The 14220-nt window shown below is 45.8% G+C and overlaps 2 protein-coding genes across 2 annotated transcripts in view; one reads left to right on the forward strand and one right to left on the reverse strand.

Moving 5' to 3' along the window:
- Positions 1–7332: 7332 nt before the first annotated feature.
- On the reverse strand, positions 7333–9219 carry LOC122368383 (C-type lectin domain family 4 member G-like). The gene is made up of 2 exons (XM_043342271.1): positions 8892–9219; positions 7333–7701 (listed from the first exon to the last, which is right to left on the reverse strand). The coding sequence occupies exons 1-2, from the start codon at positions 9129–9131 to the stop codon at positions 7456–7458; spliced, it is 486 nt and encodes a 161-aa protein (XP_043198206.1). The 5' UTR covers positions 9132–9219; the 3' UTR covers positions 7333–7455.
- Positions 9220–9253: 34 nt separating this feature from the next.
- The window catches only part of LOC122368382 (beta-1,3-galactosyltransferase 1-like), a 54625-nt gene continuing 49658 nt past the window's right edge, over positions 9254–14220 (forward strand). The window contains exon 1 of the mRNA XM_043342270.1: positions 9254–9306. Coding sequence (XP_043198205.1) covers positions 9269–9306 — 38 coding nt within the window. The 5' untranslated portion in view covers positions 9254–9268. The remainder of the gene's footprint in view (positions 9307–14220) is intronic.

Raw genomic sequence — 14220 nt, forward strand, 5'->3', positions numbered from 1 at the left:
TTTGCTTTGAGCGCCAAGCGCCATCTCGGCCACAAGGCAAGAGGCAGCTGCAGGCACACGACATATGCAGGCTAGATATGCACTTAATTTATTTAACCCGCGCCGGGCCGGTGCTTCGCGACTTCCGAGCCGGGCCGGGGGGGGGGGGGGTCTGAACACCCCCGTCTAACTCGGCTCCTGGGCCACGTAGCGACACGCGGTAAACCGCATTCGAAAGCACGTCATGACGGAAACACTTCGGTAATTTTTAAGTCAGGTCAAAGGTCAGGTCACCAGAGGTCATCAAAGGTCAAATGTAGTTCATTTCAACATCTTTGGAAACTGCCAAAGGCTAACTCGGGAACCAATAGAGCTACAGCGCCGCGGAAAGGCGCATTCGATAGCCATTTTACAGACCTTTCTGGGTATTGCTCTCAGATTTGACCTCAGGTCAACGGTTTAGCCTCCAAAGGGCAAAAACTGTAAAAATAGCAGTTTCACGAAAACTGTTTTTTTAGCAATAACTTCTTTTGGCTCAAGAGAGCCACGACATTACTTTTGGGAGAATCGTGTTCCTCTCGTCGAGACGCGTCGAATGAACTATTTGTTGACCTTGAAAGGTCATTTTGAAAATTTGACCTCAGGTCAACGTCATGACCTGACCGGAAAGGGTCATGCTGCATATCAGTCGATCCGTATCGTCGAGCTGAATACAGCTGACGTGTTTTCATCGCTCTAACACGTCTTTATCAAAAGTCATAGCAAAAAAAAACTGCTGGAGACCGTTCATGACCTCAGATGACCTCAGGGGCGGCACACAGAGGGGTCACAGGTGCATTTTTCCGATTCAGTGTGTCATGTTTACCTATGAACCGATGTTTGAGAGGGTTTTAAACACCATTCGTTCAAAAGAGGTGCATTTTAATTTTCTCCCATTGACTTATAATGGAGAGGTCGCAAAATTGACCTGACATTAGGTCACTTATATCAAGATTCCGAGATAAACATTTTGTAAATACTGCTACTATTATCAATCGTTGAAAGTTTCAAGGTGCTCGTTCAGTCGGTGTTGTTATGGCGAGGATTGAAACTTTTTCTGAGGTGAGGTCACTTGACGTGACCTGATGACCTGACCTTAAAAGCCCTGGGTATGAAATTTTAACAACATATGTGGAAAAAATGCATGAACAGTAGAGCACTTCACGGATAGGCTTTTTAGGATCCGGCCCGGCCCATATCCGGCAAGTCATATCCAGATCCGCCCATTATCCGCCTTTCTTTGAATATCAGAATCCGGCCCACCCATGGCCCGTATTGCAGCCAAACTTCCAAAAAATATCCGTAATAATCCGTTTCACCAATAACTGGTTTCACCCAAAACTGGACTAACAAATTCAATCTAAGGGACCAGACAGCCATACATCTCATAGACCATCATGGTTCCAAAAAGCATTGCATACATTATCCACTTGAAGACAAGTCTTGTGACAAGTGAGTGTCATAAAATGATGCCTATTACTTTAATCAAACCTCTGCTGCCGCTTAACACATTAGGTTAATTTTTAACTTCAATGTTGAATGTTAAAATTTTGATCCGTTTTGATCCGGGTTCAACCTTCAATTCCCAAATCCGGCCCGCCCATATCCGTTCTTTTTTTAACAAATTTAGAATCCAATCCTATCCGGTCCGCGGATTTATCCGTGGATAACGAATTTATCCGTGGATAACGGATTTATCCGGCCCATGAAGTGCTCTAATGAACAGGTGTGCCAAAAACGGCGTCGCTCCGCGCTGCCGTTTTTGAAATATCTGCGAAAAACTGGAGGGGGTGTTCAAACACCCCCGGCCCGGCACGGATTAATTTATCTTCTTTGTTTTTTATCAAACTCTCTTGCCAAAGATGCATATAAAGCTGGGAATACAACTAACCGAGACCCAGCCGATAAGAAGTTACTCAGACAATAAACAATAAGCAGAACACAACATGATTGAGAAAATGAATCAATTGACTCAACTTGTGTTTAACTTAAAGGAAACCACACAAATATTAGGTTTCGATCACTACATGATACCAATGACATGCCTTTCAATAGTACAACTGTTACAAGTCATGTCCACGTAGAGGTGCTCATGTTTAACCTCCCAAATATCGTAGAAAACACCCAATCACTCACGAAAAATGTGCTCCAACGTTTTCTCTAATCATTTATATTTGTGGGACTGAATCCGAAATTTCTGTGCACCCCTTCAATTCCATACCTAAAATAGAGCGCGAACCACCAAACTACACGATTTCGTCGTAGGGCCCCATGTAAACAGTGTTTTCTCGGCAATAACTTTTAACTCTCAAAAGAGTCACGACATTACTTTTGCCAGCATCGTGTTCCTCTTGTCAAGACGCGTCGAATTAATTATAATTTGACCTTGAATGGTCAATTTGAAAATTTGACCTCAGGTCAAGGTCATTACCTGAACGGAAAAGGTCATGTTGCATATCAGTCGATCTGCATCGTCGAGCCGAACACATCTAAGGCGTTTTCATCGCTCTAGCATGCCTCCATCAGAAGGTATTAGCGAAAAACTGCTAGGTACTATTCGTGACCTGAGATGACCTCGGGGACATAGCGAGGGGTCACAGGTGTCATTTTTCGGTTCAGGGTGTCAATTGTACCTGCATCCCGATGTTTGAGATTGTCTAGAATGGCGTTCGTGCAAAAGAGACGCTTTTCAATTTTCTCCCATTGACTCTCATTGAATCCCATTTCCCAGAGGCCGCAAAATTGACCTGACCTTAGGTCAGGTCAAACCTTAAGCGATCTGGTTTGAAATTTTCACATGTGTGGAAAAGATGCACAAACAGGTGTGCCAAAATCGGCGGCGCGGAGTGTTCAAACACCCCCCGGCCCGGCGCGGGTTAAAAGTCAATAGGGGAAAAATCAACTACCTGATTTTTTTCACTAAAATGAGTCGGAATGGCCTAATAAAGGGTAGGTGCGGGCAAAAGTACGCGGTTGGTAAGAGAACGCAACAGCCTTTTTTGTTGGTTGTAAATGGGATAGAATACCCATCTTTGGACCATAGAAGGGACTTCATATGGCGCATCTGCACAGCAACAGGCAAGCATGTTGATGCGTTTTTATGGTCTTGCCAGACCCACTTGCAGACCCTTACAAAAACTTTTATAGCTGAACAACAAAAGAAAGTTGAAGAACCAGCTTTTGCACCAAAGCACATAAATGTCCAACAGATCGCCTGAAGCCAAGCGTTTTTAAATTTACCCATCAGGAACTCCGCAGTAGCCCTGCAAAGCTAAGGTGCGTACTCTTGCCAACATCTCCCCTATCATGACTTCATATACAATCAACCTTGACTATCTTTAGGCCTTTTTTGCTCTTGGGCAACTGTAAGGTCATGTGGCGTCATCAAAGGTCACCAAAGTTTTTTTTTATTTGTTAACTTCTCCTTACAGGAAGGAGATGCAGCCGCGCGGATGGTCTCATTGTGTTCAGTTCGTCAAGACGCATCGAATGATATGTATGACCTTGAGGTGACATGACTTAAAGGGACTATCCCACCCTTAACATGGGGTTTGAGTTGAGATAGCCAAGTTTGCGGCGAGGTCCAGAAACCACTATCTATCTAGGTTGCAACCCCCGCGGCCTCTTGGTGTTGAATAAATTCGTTCCCTTCATTTGAAAATGGGCCTTGTACAAGGCCCTATCTTCAACATGGAGCGACCGTTAGTGTGACGTCACCTCGTTTAGTCATTCTGATTTAAATGGGGTTGTTCGTTGAAAAATCGCTTAAAACTTGGTCTGAACTTTGTTGTGGTGCCTACAGAGTAAAAAGATTCAGCTTTATGACAGTAATGTGGCCTGGGGAAGGAGGTAATTTTGGGCTGTGACGTCACATATTTGAAAGTTTGTGTTTGGAATATGGGAAGCCTAAGATGTTTAATGAAAAATAAGTGCCAGAACCGTGTTCCTGGTCATCCAATCTATAAAGTCGGGCACAATTTAACTGGTTTTAACAGCATTTTAGAAGGTGGGATAGTCCCTTTAACCCTCGCCCGTATAGGGGGGGTCGAACGGACCCCCCCTCGGTTTTTCGCAGATAACTCGCGTAAAAAGCGGCCGATCGCGACGAAACTTTCAGTACCCTCGCGTTAATCAATTTTACACCTACCCTGAAATTTTCATGACCCTGACCCTAATGACCTTTGACCTGTGACCTACTTTTTCGAGACCATGTTTGGCCGGAATCGCGATTCGGCGTATGTCGGCTCGCATTAGCCGCGCGTTTGCAGTCTTTTCGTGGTTTTAAAGGTAGTGTGCCACCTTTGAAAGATTTCCCATTTTATTTTTCCTAGGATAAGAAGCTTCTGTTTTTACCTAATATCGCAAAAAAATCAAAAATGGGCCTGGAATAGTGCCTTTTTCGCCTAAAAGTTTTTCGGTTTTTAGATATGTATAACAACTGTAGTGGGCTCACCTGCAAACAGGCGTCGGGCAACAATCGCGAATGCGGCGCACTTGTGACAATAAGCAAAGGTCATTATAGTGTTACGACCATACGACGTACGGGAATGAGTTATCAGCTGTCTAATCGTAGACAACACAATGTCGAGCCTTAAACTGTAAGCCCGTATTGGTATTGTTTCTTTTATTTGGCTGTCGAACATTATTTATGGTTTGAAATATGATTTTATGTAAAATAATTGATATGAAAAAGCCGTCTTATAAGTTATGACCCCATTTCACCACACGCAAGTGGCAGAAATGACAATGATCAGCTGACGCATTTTTCTTGGCCGAAGTCAGAGCGCGCGGCCCGACGCACCACGCGTATTTGGAAATTCCGACCTCGACGAGCATCAGAAGCCACCTAACAGGCGTGTTCGAAACCGCAGGAGATGATGATGAACGGGTTTATCGAAACTTGATTGGATGAGCATATCGGTAATAGCGATTTCAGTGTGTGCATTTATTGTTCATAGTGGTGTGAAATGTGGTTGGGGTACGACCGACAACCCGTCGGGGCGAATTTCGCACTGGGGTACTCAAAATTTGAAGAATTTAAGACGTTTCCATGAGTTTTGAAGGTATGGATAAGTTCTAAAAATCCGGTTCTCCTTATCTGGGCCATTAACTCCATACGGTCCAGGAAAGCTGGCACACTACCTTTAAAGGAAATAGTTCACTTTCACGAAATTATTTTTTATTTTGCAACGATTTATTATTTTTTATGTTCAAAATAATCAGCAAAGAAAATAAAACCTTTTTATAACAAAATATATTTTTTCTTCTATATTTTGATATAGGAAGAACTTTTCAGTTTCTGTAAGGCACACGCGATCCAGTATGAAAAGAGCATGGGTCCCGAAAATTCTTCAGAAACAGAGAAATTATCGCAGCCACCGGCATTTGGGCGATCTGCTCGATCTGATAATGTTCCCCTGAATGTCCTAATTGATCAGTACGAGAATTTCTCTAGAGTTCTCGTAGATAATTTCTCTAGTTTCTGAAGAATTTTTCGGGACCCATGCTCTTTTCATACTGGATGGAAATATATGCAAGGCACACATCCTCAACGCAAGACACCTTTTTCGGGACGAGAAATAGAATATCTTTGCCTAGGGTGATCGTTGGGTTGTAAAAGCTCCTGATTTATGCTCGTCTCAGCCCAAGCTACGGAATTGCTATTCCAGTTCAAAACCCATGTTAAAAAGTGAACTATTTCCTTTAAGCGTTCAAACATGGGATATGATGTTGCACCCATGCATTAGGGTGGGTGTCAAGGTCACCGGAAGGTCAGGTCAGGTCATTGACCTTTGATGACCTCGGTTCACTTTTTCGAGTTTTACATGTTTGCACGGCGAGTTTTACACGGCGGCAGGCGTGGCGGCGCATGCGCAGTGTAGATGGCCAAAATCTTGGGCGCTACGTTTGACAGCACCGCGCCCTTCTCATGGTCTAAAGGCGCTCTCCTGACCATCTCGCGCCCTCATGTCTGTGTTCCTTGGCATCCATTGACTGTTCGGCACCCTTCTGGCCTCTCAGCGCCCCTACACCATGTAACGTTTTTAATCTCTTGACGCCCTTCTGGGAGAACGGCGCCCCTTGTCATGGTCTCACGGCGCCCTCGTAAGCTTCTCGCGCCCCATGTCCCCGCCAACTTAGCACACCTACTGACTGTTCGGCGCCCTTCTGGCCTCTCAGCGACCCTGGACCATGTAGCGTTTTCAATCACTCGGCGCCCTTCTAGGAGAATAACGCCCTTTTCATGGTCTCACGGCGCCCTTGTAACCGTCTGGCGCCTCTATGTAGTATGTACGTCCCTCCCCACCAACTTAGCATTACTGACTGTGCGGCGCCCTTCTGACCTCTCTGCGCCACTGATCATATAGCGTTTTTAATCACCTGGCGCCCGTCTGGGAGAATGACGCCCTTGTCATGATCTCACGGCGCCCTCGTAACCTTCTGGCGCCCCTACGGCGGCCTTGCGCCCCTACAGCTGGGCACCCACAGGCCACAATCATTTTAGGAAAATTACACCCCTGAGTCCAAATGCTCATAACGCTAAAGGCCTGGCTACACTATGCGTTTTCTTCGTGCGTGTTTTGCGTGTTTGCGTGTTTTGCGTGATATCGTTCTAGAAAAAAGAACGATATTACGTTTTTGTGATGTTTTTCACCTTAAATTTTAGTTACATAAGAGCTATATTAGCTTTTGTATATAACCAAAGTAAAAATTATATTGTTTATAACTTTTTTCCTAGAACGATATTAAGCAAAACACGCAAACCTGCAAAAACGCACGCAGAAAACGCATAGTGTAGCCAGGCCTTAACACCCAAGCTAGAGATGTCAATCGGATACCAACTTTTTGGTATACCGACCGATACCAAACATATACCTACCAACTTGGTATTTAGTATTTCAATCCTAATGTGTTTGATATTTTGTTGGTATTATGAACCCTCACTGATGTATAAGAGGCTGATAAATTGGTGTTAAGTTGGTATTTCCGCCATGTTCCCAAGTTAGTTCGGTTTCGGTATTTCCTAACGGTCTTGATTGGTAGGTATTTAGTTTGGTATCGGTATTACGATTTTCGGTAATTGACATCACTAAACCAAGCAATGACCAAAGCGATAGCATTCAAAAATTAAAGCGCCGTTATTTGTGACACAAGCGCCATCACTGCGACTTTTTATAGAGAAGGACAATGCATTTTCGATGGGTGCTGCAAATACTACAAGTACTGCTTCCCTCTTGCAAAAAAAATGTTTTCACTTTCAAAATATGCCAATTTATGATGTTTTTAAAAGCTATACCTGCGCTAAAAATAATGTGATGGTCGAATCATTTTCTTCAAGAAATAAGAAAGATCATATTCTCCATTTCACCATATCATGCACGGTAGGTATCTTGGCCTGTCACGTGACCTCAGTGTAGTCGTGTAAGCCAAGTGGCATCACTGTGCCCTGGTCTGACAGATGACGTAGTGGGCGTCTGAGTGGCAGCTGCCGTTGTCCCAGGTGCCGTCGCTGAACATGTAGACGCAGTTGTCGGGCCAGTCGCTCGGGCTGCCGGACGCCCAGTACTCGAACACCAGCGGCGCGCCGGACGGCCAGGCGAAGTCGTCCCACTCGGAGGGACGCCGCAGTCCCAGCCAGACCCACCGACTGACGCCGACATCCTGCTCGGCCACCATCTGCACCTAACCGGACCGACACGGACGGGCCAGGCTGTCAGCGCTCCATCCACGCTAAGGATAGGCGTCCTGTCACCTCTCAAGAAGCATCATAGGACTTCAATCGATACTTTGCTCGTTAGGCGACATTCTCAAAATGGAGTAAAAAAAGAACGACATATAAGCCGGCTTGATGCAGAGTAAGGAGATTGCTGAACAATTGGAAGCTTGAATGCAACAATGACAACAACAATATATGTGGCTGCATTCACAAATATATTATGAAAATCAACCATCTAGGATACCAGTAAAACGCCTTTTGGGCGAAGAACGAGCGAGCGAGATAGTGAGCCCTGCACCTGCAGCAGGGCGAGAGGGTACTTCCAACGGGCTTGTGCAAAGCACTCTTCTAACCGGTCGCTAGCGGTGTACCAAATTTGAACGCGATCGGCCCAGCCGTTCCTGAGATCTGGAAGCGGCATTCTGTACGTGCGCACGTGCAAACGGGGTCCAAAATGACTTTTGCACGGCACCCTACTAACCTGTCCCCAACCGTGTACCAAATTTGAGCGCAATCGGCCCAGCCGTTCTCGAGATCTGGAAACGCCCCCTGCACGTGCGCACGTGCAGTAGCACCCTAACCGCAACACATGGGAATGCATTGTCTGGTGGGTGCCTACCTGTATGCCAAGTTTCAGCGAAATCGACCCAGTAATTACCGAGATACTGAAATGGGAACAAATTTGGCACCTCTTATTGTTGTATTTTGCACGTGCAGTGGGGGTCACTCACATAGATGAAGAGTATCCGACCTTTGGTAGAAGGGATGCAGCTACCCTATAAAAATGACCGCAAGACAATCGCTCAAGCCGCTGCTGAGATATGGGCCTCTCAAAATCATTACTTTTGCAAAACTGCTTGAACACCCTTGACTTTTCACGTGGCACGTGCCACGGCGGTCACTGAGATGTATCAAAAGTAGTCAATTACGGGGTAGAAGGGATGGGGCTACCCAGCAAAAAAGACCGCAGGCCATTCGGTCCAGCGGTTGCTGAGATATAAGCCTCTCAAAAGCGTTACAGGCCGGGCCGGGCCGGGCCGCTCATACTGATATTTTTCCGTTATATTGAAAAGACTCACTTCGCTCGCTGCGCTCGCTCGCTCGTAATAACTGTTTCACCTGTGACCTTTCAATACAGGCCTCCTGCTGTGCTTACTATGAAGTTTGTCTCTGGATCGAGCGTCTCGGGCAGGTACGATCCCGGCGCCGCATCTGTGCAGAGCGCCAGCGCCTGGTCGGCCGTCACGGGCGACTGCAGGTGCAGGGGCAGGAAGCAGTCGCCGGCGGGCGACTCCACCCAGCTTGTGTTGGGACACGGCGGCGGCACGGCGCGCGCCAGTGGGCCGGTCAGCAGCAGCAGAGCGGCGGCCGCGCCGCGCCACCCTATACAGGTCATGGCGTCTCTCTGCGGGTCGGCTCCGGTGAAAACTGGCGCTGGGCGGCAGTGGGGCGCCAGCCATATCGCAGGCCACACGGGAAACGCGCTGGCCACCGTGGGACTGCCAAACGTGTCCACCGATTGTGCTCGAGCAGATGACGTTCTACCGAACATGCATTCGCCTGAACGTCAGGTAAGACTTTTACTTGTCTTTTTTTACCCCGAGTATGTAGGTACGCAAAGAACTATATACTCGCAACGAATTGAAAATTTCCTGCCCGTCCTGGAATGCCGAATGAAGGCAATATTTTTGGACACATGATCGGTATAATTTCGGAGCATGGGTACGGGTTTCGTATTTCCAACAAAGGACAGGCGCTACCCGGAGATGTTTCTTTCTAAGTAAACCTATCCTAACCTGACCTAACCTAAGCTTCAACCTACAAACCTACAACCTAAAACCGCTAAAACCTACAACCTAAAACCGCTAAAACCTACAAGCCTACAACCTAAACCCTCGCATGTGTGCGGCGTTTGCCAGCTTCCAATGTGTAGGGGGGGGGGGGTCGGTTGGACACCCCCCCTTGCCGTTTGGCCCCTGATCGAGCTAGAGCTTCGCGGAAAAAAACGAGCGTGCTGCCCGTGACGAGAGGAAGCCGATGATACCCAATTTTTAGGTCCTAGGTCATTGGTTGGCCTTCCAGGTCGGGTCAATGACCCAAAGTCGGGAAAATCGGGACCTGTTAGAAAGTCGTAAAGTGTGGCTGCTAAGAGGGGGGGGGGGGGGGGGGTGCTGATCACGAATATCGTGTTAGTTTTGATCATAGATGATGATGTATTCAAGCATTTAGACCAGGTCGGGTCAGGTCAGGTCAACCAGTAGGGGTCGTGACGGGATTTTGTAGTGCGTGTCAACCACCTCTGACAGCTTTGTAACATGTTACGAAGGCACCAAAACTACTTCGTAGATGTTCAAATGGTTGCTAAATTCGAAATCAGCTCCAAAAACTAGCCTAGAAACATGTACAGCTCGAAAAAGTGAACCGAGGTCACCATAGGTCAATGACCTGACTTGACCTTCAGGTGACCTTGATATCTACCCAAATGCATGGGAGCAGCATCAAATCTCATGTTTGCGCGTTTGAAACCACGAGAAGCTAGCAAACGCGGCTAATGCGAGCCGACATACGCCGAATCGCGATTCTGGCCAAATATGGTCTCGAAAAGTAGGTCAGAGGTCTAAGGTCATTACGGTCAGGGTCATGACATTTTCAGAGTAGGTGTAAAATTGACTAATGCGAGGGTAGGGTAAGGTGCCTAATTAGCGACCCTTTCCTATTTGCGACATACCTTCCTACAGAAAAAAAAACTGACAGGAGAAAAAGGGGTAAAAATATTGTCAAGAGGTCAGCCATACTTTAATTATCAAATTAAATTATGTTCCGGTTGTCGATGTTTCTGGTGGGACGTTTCAGGTGAGTTTAAATAAAAATGACGAGTTTCTTATCCAAAACGTGTGTATTTGGGCCCTCTCTGATGAAAAGCGATGCACATTAGGATGATGCACCTCTTTTATTCTGAATCGACAATCCTTTTTCAATTGATTGCCGTTTTCCCATAGTGAATCGCTTAAAGGGACTATCCCACCTTCTAAAATGTTGTTAAAACCAGTTAAATTGTGCCCGACTTTATAGATTGGATAACCAGGAACACGGTTCTGGCATTTATTTTTCATTTAACATCTTAGGCTTCCCATATTCCAAACACAAACTTTCAAATATGTGACGTCACAGCCCAAAATTACCTCCTTCCCCAGGCCACATTACTGTCATAGAGCTGATTCTTTTTACTCTGTAGGCACCACAACAAAGTTCAGACCAAGTTTTAAGCGATTTTTCAACGAACAAACCCATTTAAATCAGAATGACTAAACGAGGTGACGTCACACTAACGGTCGCTCCGTGTTGAAGATAGGGCCTTGCGCAAGGTCCATTTTCAAATGAAGGGAACGAATTTCTTCAGCACCAAGAGGCCGCGGGGGTTGCAACCAACATAGATAGTGGTTTCTGAACCTCGTCGCAAACTTGGCTATCTCAACTCAAACCCCATGTTAAAGGTGGGATAGTCCCTTTAACTCTGTACTGCATGACGGTTAAAAGTGTGTCGCAACTCATATTTCCTATTTGCGCCCGACATGGTCGCAAATAGCTCAAGAAGGGAAAGAAAGGGGGAAAGAGAGAAATGAAAATGAGGTGTTGCTGAAGCTTGCAAAGTGTGGCAGGAGATGCTAAATGTCGTCACTGACTGCAGGGGTGCCGAATCCAGTGCGGACCTCGAATTTCATACGAGATAACCCGCAAAATTTGGTTATTCGCCTTCTTTTCGCCTTCGGTGCATCACGTGATCAGTTTTTGCTTACGTAAACGTGTTGGATAAACGTTCCTGTTCGAGTGATTGAGTGCTTTGCTTATAGGTTACCTTTTTGGGATCATATTTCATCTTTTCAGGCGTCGCATTTTTTGCCATTTTTAATATGGGAAAACCCATATACTTAATAGCGACCCTGCCCGGTCGCTAATCGGGAAGATTCCCTATTAGCGTTTTTTTTTGCAATGGTTTGCCAAAATGCTCACTACAAATAAATTAGTGGTGTTTCCGCCGCCAGTTCTTGTTGAAGCGAAACCCGTAAGATAAAACGCACTGTATTATTTCACACGGCTTTGAGTGGTTTTAACAATTTAGTGGGCACGGATTGGCGGAGAAAAGAAAGACTAAAACAACAAAATGAGTTCAGCAGTGTCAAAATCCCGTTCCAAAATTACAGAAAAAACATTATATTCTAAAGGTATCTAAATCTAAAATCATAGACTACGTTTCCATGGCACAAGTTAAGCCGATTTTGAAAAATGAATTTGCTCCATCATAGCATTTAGGCATAATGTAAAAATGTAAATATAGGATTAGGTGCTTGCTAAAGCCATATATACGCTCATTTTTTTGCATAAGGTAAATAGTTTCCGAGAAAAACGCACGTGAAATTTCGCTAAATCGATTTAGACGTGTCAAGGAAACGTAGTGATAGTTAGTCTTCAACTTCAAACCGTTTTCCATTCGACTTGAAAGTCTCATGCTCGTCTCGCGGGATATCGTTCGTATGGCGCTTTCGGTATTGCAACGAATATAGACGAGGATAATTTTTCGGCTTTCACAAGTGGATATTTGGGCAGAAAATGATTATATTTTAACCCGCGCCGGGCGGTGCTCTGAGATTCCGCGCCGGGCCGGGGGGGGGGGTGTCTGAACACCCCCCCCCTTCTAACTCGGCTCCTGGGCCACGTAGCGACACGCAGTAAGCGGCAATCGAAAGAACGTCCAAAATTAGGACGAAAACACTTCGGTCATTTTTTTGGGTCAGGTCAAAGGTCAGGTTACCAGAGGTCACCAAAGGTAAAATGTTGACTATTTCAACATTTTGGAAACTGGCAACTGCCAAAGGCTATCTCGGGAGCCGATAGAGCTACAGCGCCGCGGAAAAACGCATTCGATAGCCCTTTTACAGACCTTTCTGAGCAATGTTCTCAGATTTGACCTCAGGCCAACGGTTTAGCCTCAAGAGGGCAAAAACTCTAAAATAGCCGTTTTTACGAAAAGTGGTTTTTCGGCAATAACTTTTGACTCAAAAGAGCCATGACATTACTTTTGCCAGCATCGCACTCTTCTCGTCCCTCTCGTCGAGACGCGTCGAATGAACTATAATTTGACCTTGAAAGGTCAACTTGAAAATTTGACCTCAGGTCAAGGTCATGACCTGACCGGAAAAGGTCATGTTGCATATCAGTCGATCCGCAACGTCGAGCCGAACACATTAAAGGCGTTTTCAGAGCTCTAGCACGCCTCTATCAGAAGTTACTGGCAAAAAAAAACTGTTAGATTTTGTTCGTGACCTGAGATGGGTGCGTATTATTTAGACCAGGGTTCATAATGTCCAGGGCACAATGTGTCCAGTGCTCGAATTGGCCAGTGCCTTGAATTGGCCAGTGTTCACATTGTCCAGGGATTACATGGTCCAAAAGTGGCCAACTGGCTGCAGATAGGGTAAATTCAAAGAGGCCAGGGTTCATAATGTCCAGGGCACGATGCGTCCAGTGTTCAAAATGGCCAGGGTTCATAATGTCCAGGGCACGATGTGTCCAGTGTTCGAAATGGCCAGGGTTCATAATGTCCAGGGCACGATGTGTCCAGTGTTCAAAATGGCCAGTGCCTTGAATGGGCCAGAGTTCATAGTGTCCAGGGATTACATAGTCAACCCAACCCAACCAAACCTAACCTAACCTAACCTAACCTAACCTAACCTAACCTAACCTAACCTAACCTAACCTAACCTAACCTAAGGTAATGATGTTTGCCTACCAGGGATAAGGAAATAGTTTCTCGCATGAATAGATTACAGGCAATAGTAAATCAAATATTTTTAGGTTAAGTGGTTATGCATCAGGCTTCAGGCCTTCGGCCTGAAGCCAGATACATAACCACTTAACCTAAAAATATTTGATTTACTATTGCCTGTAATCTCTCCTAAGGCATTGCCTTCGGCACTGCACTGCTTTGCATTGAGCTGATTCCGTGTTTTTACATAATGACGTCACTTTCAGTGACTATGTAATCCCTGGACATTATGAACTCTGGCCCATTCAAGGCACTGGCCATTTTGAACACTGGACACATCGTGCCCTGGACATTATGAACCCTGGCCATTTCGAATACTGGACACATCGTGCCCTGGACATTATGAACCCTGGCCATTTTGAACACTGGACACATCGTGCCCTGGACATTATGAACCCTGGCCTCTTTGAATATACCCTATCTGCAGCCAGTTGGCCACATTTGGACCATGCAATCCCTGGACATTATGAACTCTGGCCCATTCAAGGCACTGGCCATTTTGACACTGGGCATAGCGTACCCTGGACATTATGAACCCTGGCCAGAATGAATGCTCCCCACCTGAGATGACCTCGGGGACATAACGAGGGGTCACAGTTGCCATTTTCTGGTTCAGTGTGTCAATTTTACATACATCTCGATGTTTGAGACTGTCTAGAAT

The sequence above is a fragment of the Amphibalanus amphitrite genome, unplaced genomic scaffold (genome assembly GCF_019059575.1).
Source record: "Amphibalanus amphitrite isolate SeventyFive unplaced genomic scaffold, NRLGWU_Aamphi_draft 000944F_arrow, whole genome shotgun sequence".
NCBI classification, from domain to species: domain Eukaryota; kingdom Metazoa; phylum Arthropoda; class Thecostraca; order Balanomorpha; family Balanidae; genus Amphibalanus; species Amphibalanus amphitrite.